The following is a 25,360-nucleotide window of genomic DNA, read 5'->3' on the forward strand; positions in this document are numbered from 1 at the left end:
ATTTCTACGTAGTCTAGCCCAGGTATTTTACCATGGGAAATATGTAAATTCTGTCAGAGTTCTTACTACTAAATTCCCATTCTTACATACCAAACATTTTCATACATTTCTACAGAAATATAACCTCTCACTTCTAGGTCCCCATGATACACCCTTCACTATTGCAAATCAAGTCCCAGTCCCCACCTTTAAGTAATATACCCTACTGAAGCAGATTTCTCCTACAATTTTCTTATGCTCCATAATAGCAGTGCTTGGTGGAATATAAATACATACAAGCGTAATCCTCTTCCCTTACTACCACAACAGCCCCCTACTAATACAAAGTTACCATTACTGTCTTCTCGCCCCTTCTATCAATATGGGTACCCCTCTAACAGTTAGTACAATTACTCCCCTTTTCCTGTGCCCCAGGTTATTCTACGGAATATCCATCTTGAAATCCTTTGCCAAATTCACATGCTCATTTCTTCCCAAACGTGTCTCCTGCACCACTGCTATTTGCACTCTGCATTTCTTAATATAATTCAATACTCTTTCCTTTTTGTCTATACCTGTAAGGCCATTTACGTTCCAAGATAATATGGATTAGCATAGCCATTGTGATAAAAAGCTACTGTTCCTGCCTATTAGACATGGCAGTTTTTAATATGTAGCTCAATCTTATGTGTTTAGGGTTGCCACCTTTTCAAATGCCCAAAGTGGGACATTTTTTGTAGAAACGTCAGATTTTACAAGGCAAAACATACCCACGGCCAGTACAAAGGACAGACCTTAACTTTTTTGCCAAAATAAAAGCTTATTATTTTAGCATTTGAGTTGATTATTCTGTTTCATATAACATTTAGGTGTTTCAGATACAAAATAACTGTTTTATGCAACTATTAAAGAAAATATTGGAAATATTTTTGTCCTAAAATCTCAGGACATTTGCCATTTTTTTTCAATTTTTTTGCAGGACACAACTGCCAAAAGAGGGACTGTCCCTCGCAAAGTAGGACAGGTGGTAACCCTATGTGTTACATGTATAAAATAATGCTTGGCAAGCTGATATTTTACACAATTGTTTCTTCTCATGTCCATTTGAATCTGTTACATTTTTCATACCTTTTTGTTTTAATGAAAATCCTCAAACAAAATACTTAACACATTTTCAAAACACCCCAATCCCTTATTAACTTAAATACACAAAACTGCACAACTTCACAAATGAAGTTTAACCCTCACAATAGGAATAAATGCCGCAAATTGACAGCTGCACCCACAAAGATTACCTTAACTAAAATTAAGGTTACCCATTATAAAACGCATGCTAAAGCCTGTGTTCCCACTTAAAAGAACAGTTATCAGTTTATCTCTATTACCCTCTCAGATGTGGGAAACAGCTTTTATGTTTTCAGAAAACATTAACTTTTATCCCCAAGAAAAAGTGCACTGGCTACCTTTAACTAAAACTAAATTGTACACTGTTTTATTAAATGCATTAAAGTATTAAGTCTATACTGTTCTATTAAATGCATTAAATATTACGACTACTAAGAAGGCTGTATTCTCTTATACACTTCCCATAATTTCAAACTTTATTTTTCACTTAACTGTTTGCACCTTCAAATTTTGCATTTCCCTCAGCAAAGATTGCTGAGAACTCTCAAGATTAATCACTTGCGCCTCCAAACACCTTGGCTCCATGGAAAAGTACTCAGCAAAGCATCTTTATAAATTTCACTCTGAACAGAATTACAGCTGCATTTAGCTGAAGAGTTCTTGACTCCCACTGAACATTTGCTAGTGGTGAAAAATAAGTGAATATTTTTGCATATATAAGAAACTTAGCATTTGCCATAGTTTTCATCATTCTGTCTCATTTTTAAACCCTACTTGCTCAGAAAATTTGTGTGCTTACAACTTAAGGGCATCAAACAAGACTTTGGCCCTTGCAAAAATAAGACAAATATCTTAATTCTACATATAATATAATATAATCAATGCACTTTTACACCCCACTCCAGGAGCCAAAGATCACATCATATTGATATTAAACTTACTTTTGTCCAGCCTTTCTTCTCTTGTTATACTGTAAAGCCTATATTTCTTACACCTAAAAAGTACTTGCTTATTTAAATATCTTTAACACATGCAATCACCGAAACTCCAACACATGCATTTAAAATACTCCTGACTACACAAACCTGCTTTACTATATAAAACATGCAGTTAATTTCATTAAAAGTTTTATGCATATACTAATAAATATTGTTTTACTTAATTTTAGCCCATTTAGTCTCATTCTAAAATGTAATGGCATAAAGTGGGGTATATGCTTTACAGTCCACCCACAAGTTTAACAAAGTCAACAAAAGCCCAGTCTTTTTAGCCACTTTTCTTACAAAGCAATATATCACAAATGTGAGTGACGTTTATAGTCTCCCATTTATTTACTATTTTCACTGCTGCTTGTCTTCTTCCTGTGTCTCCATCTCCCAACAGCAGACTCTGGTTCAAGTCCAGTGTACTCTCAAGTCTGCTAGTCCTCCTGTGCTTTTTTTCTCTCACTCAAGCATTTTCATGTGGATCATTGGAAAAGGTTTCACTGGTAAATTCTCTCTATGAACTTTAATGTCACAAAATGAGAAGCAGAGTCCCTTTCTGTGTACTGGCTCACTTTCTGTTGGACAAACTTTCTGTATTTTCTCCTTAGCCTGTTCTGCATAGAAAAGGTGTATTCAATCCTCCGGGAAGAAAATATTCTGAGGACAGTAGGATAAAGCAACTTAAATCTCACACCTGCCTCTAAAATTCCCTGATTGCTGAAATAAATTGGTTTATCTTCTGCCTGATGTGCAGTGAATAATCATATTCGACACTCTGTTGTCTCTAATTTTTAATACTTTGCCATTCTTCCACAGTTTTGGCAGTATCAACTCTTTTTCTGTTGGTATGATTGCAAGTTTACTAAAATAGGTTTTGGCCATTTTCTCATGGCCAGGTTTGGAACATACACTCTCTGTGCCCCTATGATTAATAAATCCTGCTGTGGAACACCAGACCAGTTGCTTATTTGTGCTTTTATAAAATTAAGGGTCTGTTCCTTCCTGTTTCTCTGGAACAATAGAAAATCTCAGATTTTCTCTGTACGCTCTGTCTTCTAACTCCAATATTTTTTGAAACAGGTGTTCTGGAGAATCCTCATATTCTGCCAGCTTTTTCTTCAATTCAACCTAAGATTTTTGTAGTTTTATTAGTTCATCTGAACAGCCAATTAAAGCTTCTATTTTTCCAGCCTTTTGCTATCTGAACTGCTATATTCCCTCAAGGTTTCATTTATTTAATCACCTCTGAGTAATGTTTGATTTATTTTTTCCTCTAAAATACTGTAAACAATCTCTTAAACCAAAGCTGAAGCCTGAATTGCTTTTTGATGAAAAGCTGTAGAATCCTTCCCAGACAGTGTTTTCTCTTCACCTTTTTTGGTTGATTTTTTTAGGTTTTCCAAACATCTTTTTTGCTGGCATCCAATCAGTGTACTTACTAGCCAGTACCTGAATTTTAACCCCAAAAACAGTTTCAATGGCACTTTTTTCGCTTTCTGTTTCCACACTGGGAGAGCTCACGTTAAGCTGTTGATCAGACTGTATCCATACTGAAGTTTCTCTTTAAAAACAACCTTGTTAACAACATGTAAGGCATACATGAAATGGTGGTTCCTGACTACCTAAACAGTCTGCTGACTCCTTGAACTCTTCAAACTGTTCTACTAGCACATGACTGCTAAAAACTTTTAGGTATGAAATCTGAAACAGCTGGCTACAGAAGTTTTGTTTATGCACCACCACCTTTTGGTTATCTATCCTGGTCGGTTCACAAGTGCTAGATACCAATCAAATTCAGAAAATTCTTAATGCTTCTGTCTAGGCACATGAATTCAACCTACCTAATGAAAAAAATGTTTTACTGTCACGTTTTATTGAGTTCCCTGATATTTCCCGGATTTATTGTCAATCAATTTAATGGGAATATGATTTTAGGGCTTTGAGCCATTTATACTGCTTCCCCAAATCACAGACTTCACATGCACTCATGGATTTGGTCCAACCTAAAGACAATAAATGGGCAGACCTTACCTGGTAAGTTTGATGGTGTTGTCCAGTGCTGCAGAGAGTAGCAAGCTGTCAGGTCTGTTACTAAACGCTAGGCCTCGGATCTGTTTAGCATGGATTGCTACATACTGACTGCTCTTCATATTTACAGCACTGATCTTTTTTATACCGCAACCTATTACAACAGGGTGATGAGGAGAATGGAAAAAATTGAAACAGAACAGGTAAGGTAGGATACAGAATTAGCCTATTTCATATAAAATAAATTAGAACTTATTTCTACTGCTTAGGCCTTTATAGGAGATAAAATTTACAGTAACATTTTTGTTTTCAGGATGTAAACTCAGAAATTTTAAAACTATAATCAATTACTAATGGAACTACAAAAAAGTTTTGCCAGAAATGAAATACTGTTCCACCTCCATTTCAGACAACTTAGCATAAATAAAAAGCAAACATGCATTGTTAAGATAGGTAAACATATCAGACATGCACACATCATTTTACAGCCTTGCACTGCATAAAGTGCCATTACACTATATTCCAAATTGGAGGAAACCAAAGACTCGTTAATCATCGTTTTGACATCATAAAGATTCTTAACACAGCTTTGGTTAAGCATCTCTAACCATTGATCAACTCTATAGCATAGACAGCATCCAAATGTGTAGACGCATGTAGTGTTTCATGAATTTAAAAGTGATGAAACATTTAGCACGAACAACAGACATCAGCTGCAAACTTATGAGGAATTCACAGGTTTAAAAGCAGTTAAACACTTTGTACTTTTTAATAGGTTACAGTGCCTGCCTTACAATGCTGTGTTTTGTTTTTTCACTTCTGTAAAACACTTTGCACTTCTACAATTTTTCTGTAAGTATAGTACATCACAGTAGCTCAAACATCATGCACTTTAAAGACTTATGATCATGTTTCCCATCATAACCACCGTGCTATAACTTTGCCTTGCTCCACTCTCAAGGTGAATTTCTTGACATTTGTGTCTCAAACGCATAAGGTGGTTGTGACTGGAAACCTGATGCAACTAACTACAATGAGGTAGTCAAACCTGAAAACAATACAAAACCATTATTCAAATCATACATGGTATATGAATGCTGTTCATTTATTTGCAATCAAAACATTGTGCGCAGAGATTCATATAATTTGTAAATTACTGATAAAACATCTGAAGTGTGAATATTCTTCAGGTATATTGACCTTTTGACTATGTATGCTCTGAGGCTCTGATTACAAGATTTCTTGGCCTTCAGAATATTATGTGTATAGACTACACCATCCAAAAGGAGCTGTAAGTGCTGAACTGAGATGCACTAGCAATTTAGTGTTCTACTACAGTGGAGAGATAACAGTTAAAACAGTACATTTGGTTTATACCATTATAATACTATTCTGGTAAAATAATACAGCATAGAAAAACACTTACCTGGAATAAGTGTAGGTTGAGGTGATGGCTGAGAGACTGCAATACAGCTCATAGAATCACAGTAAGACAAAACACGGCAGTTCCCTGTCTGAGACACCAGAACGGCTTTCTCAAAATTGTATCTGTGTTGAGTTTGGCTTGAGCTGATAACACCAGTAAATCCAGAGCGAGAACTAGATGGCAGCTGGGAAGAGCTGGATGCATACTGTGACATCAGTGCTTTCAATTCCTAGGACAATATTTTTGAAGTCTGAGTTTCAAATAAATGTTAAGGCATAACCAAAACAAAACAAGCAATCTTCAACTATGTCTACAAGCCAGACCATTGCTCAACAGTGATGGAAGAGCTAAAGTAAACTAGTTTTAGCACACCCTATTTATTTATTTTACCAAGGATAAAAACAGTCCATTTCTCAGAAAGATAAAGGAGAAAGAACAGTCTTTCTCTTTCAATATTAGCAACTCCTCCAATGCCTCCAAAGGAGGAGTCTTGCACAGCATATTCATGAGAACATTAGTAAATGTAAATTCATGTTATACAGAAGCTGTTGGACACCACTGGCTTCATGCTTTATAAAGGACAATACAACTGTAACGGACAATCTATCTCTAGCTTTTCCAGACATAAATCAAATGCTGCTCTTATAATTATAATCAAATTACATAATTATGCACTCACCGTAACTAGGCATCTGTGTTGCCCATTTTCATTCTTCCTCATTTATGAGTCCAGATCCAATCTAACTCTGCCATATTTACCAGACTTTGGATTCAACTCTCGAGCTCCTTCCTTTACCCGTAATGCCCTACTCCATCCCTAATGCCTCAGATTGAGCTTGCTGCTCTATTTCCCAATAGCAGAAGAGAAACACATATAGCCAGATTGAAAAAAAAAAACAGAGCTCAAACTTGGAACTGTAGGTTCCAAACACAATCCAATAGGTCCTTCCAGAAGAAAAATGGATGGGGGTGGGTGGATGGGAGGGGAGCTGAAGAACCTGCCAAAGAAAGTTTTGATCTTGCATTTACATACGTCAATGCAGAAGATTAAAATATTGATATGGGAAGTTACTCACTGAGGAATAGGTCTTCAAGAACAGCTCACTAAAACAGCATTAATATTAACTTCTACTCACAAACATCTATAATATCCAATTTCTTAGCAGTCAACATCCCCCACAAGGGCCAGTGCTTCAGCAACAAAAAGGGTTGCATATTTTCAACTACCCTGCAAGACCTTAATGAATACTCAAGCTTTTTGCTATCCAAGTGTCTCAGCTATCAATTAACTTTGACTCTTTTTCCACTTGTACCAGGAACCCTCATAACTGGACATACAAAGTCATCTCAGGAACTCGTGGGAGTGAGGGTAGTTTTTGACTTCCAGGCTCTCCTCTTTGCTTAGCCTACTCACTGTTTGTCTGAAAAGAGGAGGGCGCAATCAGATAAGTGCATATTTTGTACACTACTATATGTACACCAGGTACTGCTACATACTGAAATTTACTCTTCAATGCTGCCTTGTTGAAAACTGCGGAAATGTTTAGCCTTGCCAGGGTAGTTAAAATCAAAATCTATTTCCTAGTAAAGAGAACAAAATGGACACTTCCAGTTTTCCACTCAATAGCTCTCCCTCTCCTGCAGTGTGTCCACTAACTGAATCCCGATCACTGCGCTAAAGAGAGGAACGTTCCAACTGTGTAGTGAGACCAGTTGGAAGCCTTAATGAGCTCTTCACAAAATTTGGATGAACGGATGACTGAAAAAATAATTGACACAGAACTCAATTACATACAAGCAATAACTCTGCAGTTTGCAATTAGACAGTTCATAAAAGGTACACAGATTAGTACTAGGCTAACTGCCCTTGTGGGCCATTTTAAGCCTAGCCAAATAACCCATGTGAGAATCAAACCCTGCATCTTGTGATTGTAAGGTACACACCTTAACTATTATGCTAACTTCCCACACTACAGCCCATTTTTTATCAGCAGCAATTTCATAAAGTTGACAATTCATCAAAACTGCCTTCTTTCTACCAAGAGGCACAATCCTAAATTAGTATACTTAAAAAGGAGGGCAGAAGAGTGAAGCCCATGATTGACAGATGAGGGTGCCGCTCTGCCCTCCATGGAAACAACTGTATGTCCTATTTTATAAAACTGCTCTCAAAATAGTGCAACTAATGCACAACCTAAACCCTCATCCAAAAAACTGGATGTAGGTAACTAAAGTGGTACACGACTACAGGAGTCTCTACCTCAAAATAGTTCACTTATAAGACACACCCAGTAAAGCAGCAGCCAGCTTACCCAAAAACTTCTATATAACATTTCTGGTATTGCAATCGGCATATGTGCCAAGCCAATATTCTCTCCCAGTAATCAGATGCTTGAAGCAATTGCCTGAGTCAATGTGTGTACAAACTTTATATCTTCCGCAAGGAAATGTACCTTTACGTGTAGTAGTTGAAATGCTCCCCTTTTTAAATTTTTCTTGGCATAGTATCCATTTCAAATTCTTTCTGTTCTTCAGTCAAAATTGGGGATTGTCACCAACAATACGTTTGATATTCTCATCCAGAATGAGTATTTTCCAATTTTTCCTTATTAAATTGGCAAATCTATTTTACATCATTGCTATAAGTCAATAAACATCTTATTCCTCCAGCATAATCCTGATTTCCTGCTACTTTCTCAGTTTCATCTTGCTAAGCACCCTTCATGAGATACAGCTTACCCCTAGTGGGCCTAAGTGCCCTGTTTTCCAAAACTTTTTTCCTGGATTTCCTCATCCCTGTAGCCTTGTTGTTTGAGATCTTTGTTGTTCTATCTCTTCTTCATAATCCTGCTCATTGGTACAGATCCTAGAGATTCTTAAGAGTTGTCCTCTGATAACCTGGGGGTAGATATGCCTAGGATGCATGCTCATTTTATGTAATAAGTGGGTCCTCCAGCAATCTTTCTTATGCAAGAAGTATGAAGGCTGCCATCTGTACCTATCTGAAAGTCAACAGCCAAAAAGCTCATTTTGCTACTAGAGCTATTGACTTCAAACTGTAAAAAAGATGCAGTACTACCCCAAGTATATATGCAATACTATGTTGGCGTAACTTCAAGCACAACATGCACCAATTACCACTCCATTTTCCTGTTTAGAAAATTCCCCTTCAAAATGGGTGAAATTATTTTTAAGCACTATTTCCATCAAATCTAGTAACTCTATAGTCCTTGAAATTAAATTTGCCTATCTACTATGGCCACTGCAAACCAATCCAAGCCTACCTTGTGTAGTATAATGGAAAATAAATCTATGTATAATGTCTATCATGACCAATATGATATTCTTATTATATAAATTTCTCTCTATCCCTTTTAAAAAAAATCCCAGGAATTCTTTAATATTCATTCTTTCTCTATTCATATTGATTTTAATTTCAAATCTATATATTTAGCTATTGAATGTACTTTAGATCCGTTTGCCACCACAATTAGCCTAAGTGGCAGATCTTTTGCATTTTTGAGCACCTTAGGGATTCCGAAAATGGATGGTATAGTAGGTTTACCCATCCACAAAAAAGTGTAAGCAACCAAATCTATTGTACTTTGTAAGAGTAATTCTTTTAATGCAAAATCGGTCTCGAAATAGGCAATATTAATTTAATTCTTCGAGAGACTGGCGTATTTTCCTTCATCACCAAGTACCTCCAGCATTTTACCTATACATAAAGTTCCAAAGGAGGAAAAGGTGCAATATTCAACACAAAACTAAAACCAAAAAATAAGCACCTGGATAGCCGTTTTACCCGAAAGGGTTTTATTTAGACACAGCAAGCACTCGAAATAAATGCTGAAACACCAATACACAGTACGTTTTCGTCGGTAACTTCATCAGAATAATGACAAGCTTACAAACTCAGCATTATATACCACAGTCAATAATTAATTAATTCCAACCAATAATTGAACATCAATTATAAAACAGTTAGTTTAAAGTGCTACCCCAGAACCACTTGATACAAATATATATAGTTTATAAATGCACGTATTAAAATGTAAATGAAACTAAAGATGCTAAAATATTTTAAAACGCACATTTCATGTACATTTAATTAAAATAAATAATTTAAAAATTCCCTAATTCTAAGTTCTAATTTAAGACACCTATATAAATGTATAAATATATGTATGTGTATACATAAAGTAGTGTGCCACTACCCTAAATGGGAAAATACATCCTCTTAGGTTTTAAAGTTAATATATATATATATATATATATATATATATATATATATATATATATATATATATAATAAAACTAAAGGATAGTAAGTAAATAAAAAGATGAAAATGTATAAAGTATATAAAATACCTAAACACCAAAACACTATACTTGTATTAAAACTTTTTAATGATACTAAAACATGCAAAGGTTTACAGTTTAGCAGCTCGTAGTTTCAAAACTGGTGCCAAAGATACCATGTCATTTAAACCACGCCATCTGTTGGCTTCTAAAATCAAGTGCCAATATACTTCCCGGTATTCTAATTGTGTCTCCCATGGTCCCCCTTTGGCATCTCTTTGAACCTCATCTAGTACAAAAAACTTAAAAGTTGCTTGCCCACATTTCTCTCTGTGTTTAAATAAAGCATTTTTATTATTACATGTTTTAATGTCATATAGATGTTCATAAATTCTCCTCCTTAAACATCTCTCTGTCTTCCCAACAAAAAATCCTTCACATTTCTCACAGGTCACAAGGTAAACTACTCCTTTAGATTCACAATTAGAGTATACCCTTAGAGGCAATACATCTATTGCGACTAGAGACGTACCTCAGATCTATTAAGAATGTAGGGATATTGTGGGCAAGATTCTCATTTAAAAGTTCCAACTTTTTTATTTCCTTTAGTATGGTTATTATTTTCCAGTATACTTTTTATACATTTCCCTTTTCTAAAAACAAACCTTAAAGGTATGTCAAACTGGAGATTCAAGTCAGATAAACTGCTGAATCTATCCCATTCTTCTTTCAATGATTCTATAATAACATTTATGTTGTCACTGTAATCAAGAACAAAGACATTTTCATAACCATTGTTTTTACTGTCATCTCCTCACTTCGTGCATTAATGTCTTCTGCTCCTAGAATAGGGGCAAATCTGTCCCTTCTGTGTAAAATCACTTCTTTAGTCACTTCTTCAATCATATAACTGGGGTAACCCCTTTCTAGAAACGTATTTTCTAGTAGGTGAACTTCTTTCAAAAACTCATCATCTTCTGAGGTCATCCTACTACTCCTGACAAGTTGACCTTTGACAATACTCTTCTTCTGAGCAAAGGGATGTGCACTTTGAAAGTGTAAAAATGAATTACAATATGTATCTTTCCTAAAAACTTCTGATTTAAACGTTTTGCTTTCTTTATCCTTTCGAATCCTTACATCTAAATATTCAATGAATCCATGTCCGTAATTATAAGTAAATTTCAAAAAACTGGTAGTTGAAGATATATAGTTCACAAATTCATTGAGCGTATCTTCACCCCCTGTCCAAAAAATACATATTTCATCCAAAAACAGACTATTGCGACACCTTTTTCCTGACGGAAGAACTCACCTTCAAAGTAGAGAAAGTTGTATTTGAGTACCATTTTCATTAACGTAATTGTCAAATATACATCTTTATCGTTACATTTTCCACACTTCCTAACTCCCTCTTCCAAAAATTCCAACCCTTCACTATGAGGAATGGAAGTGAACAAATCAATTACATTTATAGTTACAAATATCAACTGGTCAGAAAACAACTCAGTCTTTACTTTCCTAAGGAAATCCCATGAGTCTAAGTATTTTCTGGGAACTTAGGGAGGCATTTTTAATTTAACATCCAAGTATTTGGCTACTGGTGCAGTGGCTGATTGACTAGCTGCCAGTATCGGTCTCATTGGGGGGGTCTGCTATATTTTTGTGGGTGTTGGGAATACCAAAAATACTAGGAACTCTTGGCTCTTTGTTATACAAAAAATTAAATGTTTCCACATCTATTACTCCTTCTAATAAATAATTTAAACCAACAAATATTTTCTTTTAAGCAATGTTTATCTCATTAATTGATACTTTGGAATACTTAATTTCATCCTGAAGGAGTTTTAGAATACCGGGAAGTATATTGGCAGTTAATTTTAGAAGCCAACAGATGGCCTGGTTTAAATGAAATGGTATCTCTGGCACCAGTTTTGAAACTATGAGCTGCTAAACTGCAAACCTTTGCATGTTTTAGTATCATTAAAACGTTTTAATACAAGTATAGTGTTTTGGTGTTTAGGTATTTTATATACTTTATACATTTTCATCTTTTTATTTACTTACTATACTTTAGTGTTATTATATATATATATTAATTTTAAAACCTAAGAGTATGCATTTTGCCATTTAGGGTAGTGGCACAATACTTTATGTATACACATACATGTATTTATACATTTATATAGGTGTCTTAAATTAGAACAGAGTTAGGGAATTTTTAAATTATTGGTTTTAATTAAATGTACATAAAATGTGTTTTAAAATGTAAAATATTTTAGCATCTTTATTTTACATTTTAATACGTGCATTTATAAACTATATATATTTGTATCAAGTGGTTCTGGGGTAGCACTTTAAACTAGCTGTTTTATAACTGATGTTCAATTATTGGTTGGAATTAACCCCAACTCTCATGTCCACACAATCGCACACATACTTAACCCGCGCCCCAACCCTAACTCACCTAACCCGCCCTAACCCTCATGTCCACACAATCACACACATACCTAACCCGCACTCAATTGCACACTTACCTGAACCCGACCTGTAACTTTCCAACAGAGCGCTAAAAATACCGAAGCAACAGGAATGGACAACCAAATTCTTTCCCTAGGAAAGAATTCGGTTTTCTGCTTCTTCGATATTTTCAGCGTTCCCTGAAAATGGGTCGATATTAGAACACTCGACATTTTAAATGTTCGGTGTTCTAATATAGACCCGACTATTCATTAGTAAATGCAGACAAGGGGCCTTTATTCATTCATATTTTCAGCATTCATCATCATCACTGGAGTAGTGTATGAAAAAACATGCATACCATACCGTACCCAGTTCTCCTACAGATAAGCTAATATAAATATAGTTATTGTTCTACCTTGCAAACTCAGAAACAATCCCCAAGAACTTCCCACTACATTTTCCTAATGTATTGGTTGTTGACTGATAATGAAGATTGCATAATACTATATTTATGCTCCTTTGCAGTAACTTTTGGTGCGCATTTCTCAAATGAGGAAATGCATATTCATGTATTAATGTCACCTCATCAGACAACACCTTTGTCACAGTGCGGAATATATATTGCAGATGTATTCACTTAGTGCTGTTAGTTTGAAAATTCATCTATTTTGGGTTATGTATGAAGGATGTAGGAAACATAAATCATGATGTCATAAATAGCCCTATCATCCAAATTCTAAATTCCATGTATTGGTTCCAAGTACTGCAAATTACATTTACCATGGAAATGTATAATCACAACCCGATTACAAAGAAATACCCATTAAACAACAAAAAAATCACTAAAATAAATCTGGAAAATTCCAAAATACAAACACACAAAACATACAGTCTGTAGAGAATTTATACGTGTAGAGTGCATTACATTTATGGCCACTGACATAATGTTAAAGGAAAAATCCTTTGTGAAGATTCCAAAATCTTTATTTTGTTTATCAAGCTAAATTCACTTTTCAAAATGGTGCTTCAATGATAGCATGCATTGAAAGCAATATGCAATATGTGAAACGTATATTTCAAATTAGTTGAACTGCTACTTACTGAAAGCCTGTAGAATATTTCAGAACCACTGCATCACAAAACTGTAGGATTCAACCTTTCAGTAAAAACTACAACAAGCATCTAATTCGTATTTACTTCATCCTCAACATGTATAAACAAAATGAGAGGATACATCAGTAATTCATCACAGTGTAAGTAAAAACTTGTCAAAAATAAAATTAACTCCTACTTATGATATCCATCAGCTACCTACTGTAAACATTCTGTGAATGAAGTGGTCTGGTAGCCATCTTCTTTGACAAAGTATTGCGCTTGAGTAAACCTCCCCATACTACAGTAATTATCTCCTGCTTATTTCCCTGGAGTTTCTATTCTGTTTGGTGTCCTCCCCAAACTTTGAGATTGCCCTGAATTAATCCTGCTTCATCCTTGGTAGTTAAGAAATGCATTTCATTGCTTTGCGGTTTGGTTACCTATATCAGAGTACTACTGATTTATTTCTGCTTTTTTTTCTGTTGTTGTTGATTTTGCACTAAATCATTTTCGAGGTCTCTAATAATGTATTTTTGCAACTTACTAATATCTGCACTTTTAAGATACCTTCCAAGCTGTGTCACTGTGTAATTTGCTACTTTGTATTTGTAGCTGCTGTTGCATTCCTGCACTCTTGGCCCAGCAGGACTACCCTTTTACTCGGTTGTGCAAAAAGAAACTAGTTTGCACAGGGACAAGCAGTGCCTCAAGTGCTTATGAACAGATACTCCCCATTATTGCTCTTCGCTCCTGCAACAACTTACTGAATAGGACCAGAAACCATGGGCATGAACTTTCCCTGTTATTTCCACATCCAACTTGTCAGGTAATGTAGCAATTACCTTATGATTACTTAAAACCAATCCAAAAATAAAGTGCAAAAACTACCAAATCTAAAAAAGCAGCCGCAGACAGGAAGCCAGTAATCCACATGAAGGTAATCCACACAATTTTATTAAACCAAATTAAAATATAAGCGCTTTCGTCCCAATCATATCAATTTATCAGGAACTTCATCAGATATAAGCCCTAAACTTTATGAACTAGTTATATAATTGTAACAAATGCTGACACATTTCCTCTTTGCCCAGCACAGATATTTCCCTTTAAAGTCACACCCCCATCAAAATACATGAATACAACTTGACAATTCACCTAGTACTAATAAATATAAATGCTGGTGATGTATATATGTTCTCCACATACCTTAAATAACAAAAAAAGAACATATGTATAAATATAAATAAAAATAAAAAAAAACTATTAGAAGTTAAACATCATCTTTTAAGGGCTTTTAGTCTTAAAAGGCTATTTATAGAAATACATTCATTTAAGCCTGGCCAGTATAATAAAATCAAGCGTAATTGCCATGTCAGGTCTGCTTTTTCTAAAAGATATGGCCATGCTCCACCTCTTTCAGATGTGTGCAAAACTTCTAAAATAACACACTTAAACATATGTCCTGAATTAAGTGAAATGTGCTTCGCTAATGCATTAAAATCACAATGATCCCCAATAATCCTAAGATGTTCACTTATTCTGTTCTTAAGCTTGCGTATAGTCTTCCCTACATAAAAACATGAACCATTAGAGCACAATGTACAGTATTATCACTTTCTATGTGTAGCAACAACACCTACCCTGAATTTTAACCCTCACATTATTAATGTTGATTTCACTCGCTTTTAATATGCGGGGACAAAACTGAGAGGACCCGCATTTGTACATATGCCCCATGGTAGTTGGGGCCCATTGATTCTCAAAAAGGTTTTTTAAGTTGGAACCGTTTTTAAATATGCATAAATGTCCACTCCCCATAAACTCCCTAAAATCTCTCTCTCTCTCCTCTAAGCAAATTCCAATTTCTCAAAAGAATCCCCTTGATGTAAAAGGAATCGCTAGAAAATGTGAGGGTTAAAATTCAGGGCAGGTGTTGTTACACGGAGAAAGTGATATATTGTGCATTGTGCTCTAATTGTTCATGTTTTTATGTAGGGAAGACAGAACGCAAGCTTAAGAACAGACTAGGTGAACATCTTAGGAATATTAGGGATCATTGTGATGTTAATGCATTAGCGAAGCATATTTCACTTAATTCAGGACATATGTTTAAAGTTTGTTATTTTAGAAGTTTTGCACACATCAGAAAGAGGTGGAGCATGGCCATATAGTTTAGAAAAAGCAGAAATGATATGGCAATTATGCTTGAATTCGTTATATTGGTCAGGCTTAAATTAATGTATTTCTATAAATAGCCTTTTAAGACTAAAAGCCCTTAAAAGATGTTTAACTTCTAATAGGTTTTATTTTTATTTATATTTACAGTGCAATTAATTATCCCAAGGGGCCACATGAGAAACTGGGATTGTTTTGGAGGATTGGACCAATAGGCTGAACTCAATTCTGTCCCACATTAGTTTTATCTCTTTATAAAAAGCAATAAATGCAACATTGGAAATTCGGGCAAGACTTTCAGAATTATAGTTGCAAAAATGCCCACTGTTGCAAAAGAAGCATAATTTAAAAAGGACAGTTGTGTACACTTACCATAAATGTAGATGTTCGAGTGTATTCACTGTTGCAGTCATTACATTTGGGTTATCTGCTTGCAGGTAGCCCTCAGTCGCTGTGATTAACAAAGTCTTGGGTCCTGTGTCGGTTGCTGTCCCTTCTTCCATGACGTCAGGTCGTCAGGGGTATAAAATATGCAGCCAACGTCATTAGCAATAAAAGTACAATGATATATCTCCAAAAAAAAAAAAAAAAAGCAAATACACCAAAAAGGCATTTAAGCATAGTAAACGAATGTAGAGGTATAGCCAAAAGAAGTTAGGGGGCTGGAGGGAGGGTAACCAGGACTGCAACAGTGAATACACTCGAACATCTACATTTATATTAAGTGTACACAACTGAACTATGTTCTTCATGTTTCACTGTTGCAGTCATTACATTTGGGTAGATTCCCAAAGCTATGGTTGGGAGGAGGAATTTAGATAGCATTAGGACCAGCTAGAAGGCCCTGCAAAACTGCAGTGGCAAAGCCAACTCTGGATTTAGAGAAAATTGGCAAATGACAATGCTTGGTGAAAGTATGTACAGAACTCCAGGTAGCAGCTTCTAGGATGTCCCTTGGAGAGGAGCCTCTGAGAAAGGCTGCAGAGGTAGCTGCAGCCCTGGTGGAGTGAGGTCTGATCCCCTGGGGGATAGGTTTTCCATGGTGCTTATAGCAGAAATGAATACAATGACTTATCCATTTAGAAATGGTTTGCTTTGAAATAGCCTTCCCCTCTGCCCCTGCAGCAAATGCCACCAGCAGTTGTTCAGATTTCCTTTGAGGTTTAGTCCTGTCCAAGTAGAATCTAAGTTGTCTGTGCACATCTAAGGAATGCAGTATCCGTTCCCCTTTATTCTGTGGATTGGGAAAGAAGGTTGGCAAATGAACGGACTGATTAAGAGCCACACTGAATACCACCTTGGGCATGAAGGATGGATTGGTTCTGAGGGACACCTTGTCCGCATGAAAGATGATGGAAGGCTCCACTGCCATAAGGGCCTGTAATTCAGATACCCTTCTAGCTGAAGTGATTGCTAAAAGGAAAGCTGTTTTCCAAGAAAGAAATTTTAAGTCTGCAGTAGCAGCTGGCTCGAAAGGAGGTAGAGTGAATTTCTCTAAAACAAAGTTAAGTTCCCAGGCTGGGGTTGGAGGTCTCCTGGGTGGTCTCACATTTTTGGCCCCTCTGAGGAACTGCTTGAGCAGTGGATGAGAGAAGAGGGGAGGTTCTGTGTTATAATGAGCTGAAATGGCTGAGGCGTGGATTTTAATGGAGGAAAAAGACAGGCCCTTGTGAAGCATCTCAGTTAAGTATTGTAAAATCTGAGGTAAATTGGGTGCTGCTGTGCTCATCCCTTGAGATTAGTTCCAGGCACAGAAACTTTTCCATTTTTCAGCATAAGATTTTCTAGTACTAGGCCTCCTTGCCTCTAAAATGATATCCATCACAGGTTTACTGAGGGATGGTAAAGGAGAGATTATGTAATTAGCCAGGCTGCAAGGTTCAGTGTTAGAAGCTGAGGGTGCACAATCTGGTTCTCCTGCTGAGACAACAGGGAAGGAGTCTGGGGCAGGTGCCATGGGGATAACAGTGACACACTGCACAGGAGGGGGTACCAGTGTTGGCACGGCCAGTCTGGAACAATCAAAATCATCCTTGGTTTCTCCTGTTTGATTTTTAGTAGTACTTTGAAGAGCAGAGGCAGAGGGGGGAAGGCATAGACTGACAGGTTTTTCCAGCTGAAGGACAGAGCATCCACTTTACAGGCTTGTTTGTGGGGAGTCCTTGTACAAAATTTGTCCAATGGGTAGTTCTGGGGAGAGGCAAACAGGTCTATATCTGGGCTCCCCCATTTGCTTGTCAACATGTTGCAAATCCTTGGTTTCAGTTCCAACTCGTGTGGGTCCATAAGGTTACTGCTTAGTCCGTCTGTCAGTGTATTTAATTTTCCTGGCAGGAATTGAGCTTGTAGGTGCACTTGGCAGCTCAAGGCTGTGTTCCACAATGCCATGGCTAATCTGCAGAGGGGGTAAGAATGTGTACCCCGCTGCTTGTTTATGTACCACATAACAGTGGTGTTGTCCGTCTTTACCATTAGTTGTCCTGGAAGAATGTGGTCCTTGAAGGCTGTCAGAGCATTCTGTACAGCTAACATTTCTTTTTGATTGGTATGCAGGTGCATTTGACTTGGGTTCCATTTGCCCTGAATGCACTTCCCTGCCAGGTGAGCCCCCCCATGCATAGTCTGATGCGTCATTTGTTAGGGTTTGGGTGGCAGGGAGTGGTGTGAAAGGTAGTCCCTTGTTTTGGTGGCAGGCCTCTGCCCACCAAAGGAACTCTAGGCATAGGCAAGGTATGATAGGAATCATTGTTTCTAGATCCTGAGAATGTTGACACCATAGGCTTTTTAGATACTACTGTAGTTTCCTCATATGCAGTCTTGCATATGGAATTAGAAGAATGCAGGAGGCTATGAACCCCAAGGCTTGCAGTATTTTTGTCTTGCAGACAGCAGGGTTTTTGTGGCCACTTGTTTGAAGTAGGTTGTCAAATGAATTTGTTTCTCTGGCATGAGGTAAGCCATCTGGGAATTTGCATTCAAGCTTGCTCCCAGGAATATAATTTGTTGACAGGGTACCAGGTGTGATTTATTTTCCTTTATGGTATACCCCAGACAAGTTAGACCCTTTGTACAAAGGCCAGATGATTCAAAAGTATGTTGTGGCTTTCTGCCTGAATTAGACAATCGTCCAAGTATGGGTATATTTGAATATTTCTTTGCCTGCAAAATGCAATAACTGGAGCTAGGCACTTTGTGAATACCCTGGGTGCAGTAGATAAGCCAAAGGGCAGTGCAGAGAACTGATAGTGCATGTAGCCTGCTTTGAAGCGTAGGTATCTTCTGCAAGATTCCCTGATTGGGATGTGCAGGTATGCTTCTTTTAAATCTAGTGTTGCCAACCAGGCATCTTTGCCTAGCATAGGATGTAATTTGTGAAGAGTCAGCATCTTGAATTTTGGAATCTCCAAAAAGGTGTTTAGAGTAGACAGGTCCAGGACAGGATGCCATGAATTGTCTTTTCTGGGTACCAGGAAAAGTCTCAAGTAGAAACCTTATCCCTTTTCCTCTTCTGGTACCAGCTGAATAGCCCCCATGCTTAAGAGAGAAAGTACTTGTTTTTGGGCCTCTGCTCACTGATTTGGGGGTAGGTCAGGCCACCCGCTTGGTGTTGGCAACGTGTGGAAGTGAAATCTGTATCCTTGGGACACCATATTTAAAACCCATTTGTCCTGGGTAATGAGTTGCCAATTCTTTGCATGAAGATCAATCATTCCCCCCAAAAGGGGCAGTCAGTTGATAAGTGCTTGGAAATTTTAAAAGGAAGTCATTGAGACAGTTTACCATAGGGGGGAGTCTTATTATTCCCAGATTTGGAAGTGGAGGCCCCCAATGCTTAGTTGTGTGTGTCCCCTTGGATGAAACCTGGGGCTTTTGCTGTGTCTGGGTTCGGCTTGAGAAGACCTGGAAGGGGCTAGAAAGGACCAATTCTTAGAGGGCCAATGCCTACTAAATCTAGGAGGCTGAACTTGTAAAAAAAATCTTTAACAGTTTGTATAGATTTAGCTTCATCTTCCATCTTTTTAAGAACTTCCTCAGCCTTGTTGCCAAACAGGTGGCCCTGATTTAAAGGACCATCCAACAATTTAGCTTTAACATGATCAGGCAAAGATTGCTCCATAAGCCAAGCATGCCTTCTGAGCACAGACCCAGTAACAGCAGCCCTGCAAGAGGCCTCTAATGAGTCAAAACCACATTGCAAAGTATGTTTTCCAACTTGTTCAGCAGAATGCATTAAATCCTGTAATTCTTTATGTTCCACACAGTCAGGAATCAACATAAGTTTCTGTTTAAGCAGTCCAATAACATGTTGCTGATACTTTAACATATGAAACTGGCAGTTTAAAGCCCTAATGGCCAAGGTTGCAGAAGTGTAAACCTTCTTACCCCATCTATCCAGCGCCCTGGAGTCTCTATCAAAAGGGGTAGGATTTTTAGCAGTAGAAGCTTTAATGCCCTTGGGCCCCTATGAAATAGTCTCTGGATCTGCAATAGGATTTTTAAAAAGGAACTTGTGGGACTCAGGGACCCTGTAGTATCTGTCAGATTTTCTAGGAGCAGGAGGCAGGGAATAAGGGGCCAAACTAGATTCCGAAAAAGTATCATCAACAATGTCTAGTACAGGAGGAATAGCTAAAGGCCTATGCTGGGGTAGGAGAAGGAAATCCCCTAAACCTCTTTTTTGAATCAGAAAAATCCTGGCTTTCCCAGTGGAAATGCTCCCTTAGAGTATGCAAGGTTTCCCCAAAAGAAAAATCCTCAGGAGGGGAAGCAGAGGGAATGAAGTCCTCTGCATCAGAATCTTCATAAGTAGATAAGGGCAAATCCAGATCATCAGAAGAATCAGAAAAAACAGAATCCTGATCAGAAGATTCATAATCAACTTCAGTCCTAGGCCTCTTAGAAGGGGGGGGGGGTTTGGCTACCCCTGATTAGAGTTATTAGATCTTCAGCCATTCTTATCATCTGTTTTTTAGACATAGAGGCCTGAGCAATGTGGCCTGGGCGTTTATTTTTTAGGCGTGGATCGAGATTTAGGCCTAAGTAAAGAAGGAGGCGTCTGTTTAATATGCATGTCCATAGGCCTGAATACACCCTCAGAAGCCGGTGCCTGCACAGCGGCTCCGGACCCATCCAAGGTAGAGACATCCGCGGGTTCCATAGTTGAAGCATCTCGCAGCATACCGGACTCCGAATGGGTCTCAGTAGAGGCATGCGAATCAGAAGTAGCAGGTATCAGGGGCTGCAAAAGCACCTCGCTGAGTACCGGCGAACTGGCGACTGGCTTAGAAGCGTTGTCGGCAGTTTTGGACCTCGGCAGCCTGTCTCTGTCTTTATCTTTGCATTTTTTTTCGGAATCCCGGTAGTCAGATGGCTAACCGACAACATTTCTGGATGATTAAACCGAGAACCAAAATATTTAGAGGCGAAAATATACACACGATGGAGAGTGCACTGATTAAATAAAGCACAAAACTGACAGCAAGGTACATCGTGGTCAGGGCCTAGGCAAGGAATACAGTACAAATGAAAATCTTTATGAGGTATTTGCTTTCCACAAGTAATGCAATTATTAACTTTTACTGACATCGGTAAGGAGCAAGAAAAAATTTTCCCCAAAGGGATACTTAGCTTTAGTTTAAGACTTCGGTTCTGAAACTCGAAAACGAAAATTTCAGGAGTCAGCCGACCGGCACTTGCGAACTGCTTCTGCTTCGAGCACCACACGGCAAGAAAGACTGATGTAATGGCGTCGGCTGCATGTTTTATACCCCTGATGACCCGACGTCATGGAAGAAGGGACAGCAACCGACGCAGGACCCAAGACTTTGTTAATCAGACCAACTGAAGGCAACAGTGAAACACAAAGAACATCTGACCAGCAAATAAACCAAAAATTGTAGAACATTGGTTTGTTTCAGTACAATGTACTTCAGTTTTCTTTCATAAAATCAACTTTTTCACCGTCTTAGCTCCTCTGGGTTTGCATGCAGGCAACAGCTTAATAAGTGAACAAAATTGCTGATGAAGTAGGCAGAACTGAACGGTGCTCTTTCATCAGAAGCAACAGTTTGCTTAGGTTTACTCTATCTGTATTTAATCCACTCAACATTTTAATTTACTGTCTAATTGTGAAATAAAACTGTAAATAAATGGGGAAAAATTAGGGAAAAAAGTGTTACCACAATACCACGTTACCGAATACCAGCAACAAAATTCTAGGCACAATACACAATCTACAGCTATCACAGAACATTTGTTGTTGCACAGTTTTACAAGAAAATGGATTAGCAAGGCTTTTAAGAGAAAGATATTTAGTTCCAATCTTGTTTTACAATGTCAGTGCTTCTCTACTAAATTCAAGGACAAGTGAACTATGAAATGGATTACTCAGAAAAGAAAAGTTGTGTAAAATCTTACCATAACTATAGATGTCCTTCTCTTCCATGCTGCAGTATTCTTACTGTGGGATCCTACGCCTCAGGCGACCCGAACGTTGACTCCTATACAAAAGCTTAATCCTGGCTGCTGCTAGTGTGTGGGACGTCAGACGCAGGGCCATACGCCAGGGGCCTTAAATGTGACATCTGAACACACAGACCTCAGAAAATCTGCCCAGGTGGACAGTAGTCTAGGTATTGCCAAATGATGCCCTCTAGACCAGTGAAATGCAATTGACTGCTCAGTGTGACCATGATCTAGGTAGTGCCTCATGATGCCCCATAGACAGGGGAAAGGTAATGCTGGGGGATAGGTGGGAGGGAAGGAATACTGCAACATGGAAGAGAAGGACACCTATCATTATAATAAGATTTTACACAACTATCCTGTGTCCTTCTAGTCTCATGTTGCAGTATTCTTACTGTGGGAGAGGACCACAGCTTAAGGAGGAGGAAGGGTGGAGAAAGAGGTAGCGGATTCCTGAAAACCTTGCAAGATTGCCCTTGCGAATCCTGCTGTGGATATGGAGACATGGTCCAGCTTGTAATGTTTGGTAAAGGTATGTATTGAGGACCAGGTGGCTGCCTCAAGGATGGTAGTTGTATCCAGGCCCTTGAAGAAGGCCCCAGAAGAGGCTACTGCTCAAGTAGTGTGTGCCCTGACCCCCTGATGTATCCAGGCCCTTGAAGAAGGCCCCAGAAGAGGCTACTGCTCAAGTAGTGTGTGCCCTGACCCCCTGATGTAAGTGTTTTCCATGGTAGGAATAGCAGAAACAGATAGTTTTACTAATCTAGCAGGAGATAATTTGTTTGGAGACTGCCTTGCCCAGGGCACCGGGATGGAAGGACACAAAGAGTTGATTAGACTTTCTAACGGTCTTAGTTTTGTCCAAATAGAACCTTTGCTGCCTGTGGACATCAAGGGAGTACAGTATTCTCTCACTGTCGTTCTTAGGAGACGGAAAGAAGGTGGGTAAGTGCATAGACTGATTTAGCGACAGTTTGTTGACCACTTTGGGCATGAAAGAGGGCCTGGTACGCAGGGTCACCCTATCTTTGTGGAAGAATGTGTAGGGAGAGGATGGCAGGAGCACCTGTAACTCAGACTCTTCTGGCTGATGTGAGGGCTACCAGTAAGACTGTTTTCCATGAGCACATCTGCAGAGATGAAGAGCTGGCTGATTCAGAACTAGCAAGTCTAACTTCTTCTGGGATGTAGTTTAGGTCTCAAGGAGGTGGGATAAGCTTCATTGGTGGCCTAATGTGCAAGACCCCTTTTAAAAACAGTTTAACATCCAACCTGGAGAGTAGAGGAGGGTCCAAGGGTAAGCAGGCAGAGATGGCAGATAGGTGCAGTTTCACTGAAGAGTATGAAAAGTCTGATTTTATGAGCTCACACACACAGGTTAAGACGAGAGGAACATCTGCTTGAAAGGGGTCCCTATGTCTTTGGAGACACCATTTAGAGAACCTTTCCCATTTGCAAATGTAGGATCTCCTTGTGTTGGGTTTCCTGGCCTCCTGCAGGATAGACAGCACATCCTCAGTGTACCAGTTTCTGAAGGGGACTAAACGTTTATCACCTACAGGGTTAGGGAAAGCATCTCCAGGTGTAGATGAATGAGAGTTCCCTTCTGTTGTGTGAGCAGACCCACCTTGTGGGGCAACTTATGGTGACTGCCCTTAGAGAGGGATAGAAGGGGGAACCAATGCTGCCTTGGCCAATAGGGAGTCACCAACAAGATTTTTGGCATGTCCCGCCCGATTTTCAGGAGGACTTTCTGAATGAGAGGGAAGGCATACAGAAATAGTCCCTTCCATGAGATGATGAAGATGTCCATTCTCCAAGCTAGTGGAGAGGGATCCTTGGAACAAAATGTTTTCAATTGTCTGTTCTGGGCGGAGGCAAATCTATTTGTGGTGTGCCCCATTGGTGGACAATGTCTAGGAATACTTCTCTGAGCAACATCACTCGTGATGCAGAGAGAAAGATCTGCTGAGGGCACCCGCTTGGTGGTTGCCCTGGGATGGAATATAGACTGCCTGTAGAGATATGCGGTTCTGAGAGGCTAATTCCCAAACTTGCATTGCTAGCCTGCAGAGTAGGCAAGATCTGACCCTCCCCATTTAATGATGCACCACATAACAGTGGTGTTGTACATGAAGAGTTTTAGGGGGCCTGTTTGCAAGAGAGGGAGAAAGGTCTGCAGGGCTAGCTTAATTGCAGTCATCTCCCTTACGGTGATGTGTTTTTTCAGGAGGGGTGGTTGCCAGATGGCTTGCACTTTTGAGTCCATTCATGGTAGCTCCCCAGCCCAGATCTGAAGCATCTGTGTGCATGTGTTGAGTTAGTGTGGTGGGTTAGAGGGGCAGGCCTGGGTTCAATTGCATTTGTTGAATCCACCACTTCAATTCTGTTTTTAAGCAAGGCAGGTAGAGTATTTGGAAGTCTAGAGGGTGGCTGTGTTGGGACCACACATTCTTTAGATACCACTGTAACTTTCTCATGTGCATCCTGGCTAGTGGTAGCATAGGTATTGTGGTTGCCATAAGGCCCAGTAAGCGCATGAAATGCCTGGTTGACAAGTGGTTGATCAGGGAAATTACCTTGTCCTGAGGAAAGAAAGCCTTCATCAGGTCTGTCCGTATCCTGCATCCCAGGAAGGCTTTGTCCTGTGCCAAGGAGAGGGGTGATTTGGTGAGGTTGAATGTGAATCCCAACCCCTGGAGCACAGACATGGACAACAGGTGTTTTTTTTGAGGATGTCTTCCCCTTCTGCAAGGATGACAATGCCATCCAGGTAGGGGTAGATCTGACTGCCCTTGGTTCTGCAGTAGGCTATGGCAGGAGCTAGGCATTTGGTGAAGAGGATAAACCAAAGGGCAAGACAGTAAATTGAAAGTGTGAGCAGGGTGCAGCAAAACGTAGGTATTTCCTGTGGTTTGGATGTATGGGAATATGGAGGTAAGCCTCCTTCAAAGTCCAAAGTGGCCATGAAAGCCTTGGGTGGCAACAGTGAAAGCAGGTTTTGGAGGGACAACATTCTGAAGGTGGGGACTTTCAGGAAGAGATTTAAGAAGGATAAATCCAGGATTGGCCTCCAAGGGCCATCCTTTTTTGGTACCAGGAATAACCTGGAGTAGAAACTTTTTCCTTCTTGACCTGGTGGAACCGGTTATATGACTCCCTGTGTAAGAATATCCTGGATAACATGAGGGATGAGGTGAAGCTGTTTTTTGGGTTGGACGGGAATGCCCTGAGGTCTGTGTTTTTCCTCCCAAGATAGAAAATATAATTTTTCCACTACTGCCAGAACCCAACAGTCTGAGTTGACTTCTTTCCA

General features: G+C 38.8%; 1 protein-coding gene across 5 annotated transcripts in view; it reads right to left on the reverse strand.

Annotated features, from left to right (window-relative positions):
• Nucleotides 1–25,360, reverse strand: part of RFWD3 (ring finger and WD repeat domain 3) — a 948,792-nt gene that overhangs the window by 373,083 nt on the left and 550,349 nt on the right. For all 5 annotated transcript variants that reach the window (XM_044081898.1, XM_044081901.1, XM_044081897.1 and 2 more), the window contains exons 8-9: nt 5,545–5,773; nt 4,122–4,272 (exon numbers count right to left, since the gene is read on the reverse strand). In XM_044081898.1, coding sequence (XP_043937833.1) covers nt 4,122–4,272; nt 5,545–5,773 — 380 coding nt within the window. The remainder of the gene's footprint in view (nt 1–4,121; nt 4,273–5,544; nt 5,774–25,360) is intronic.

This window comes from Protopterus annectens, chromosome 8.part1 (genome assembly GCF_019279795.1).
Source record: "Protopterus annectens isolate FY-2018-M chromosome 8.part1, PAN1.0, whole genome shotgun sequence".
NCBI classification, from domain to species: Eukaryota; Metazoa; Chordata; order Ceratodontiformes; family Protopteridae; genus Protopterus; species Protopterus annectens.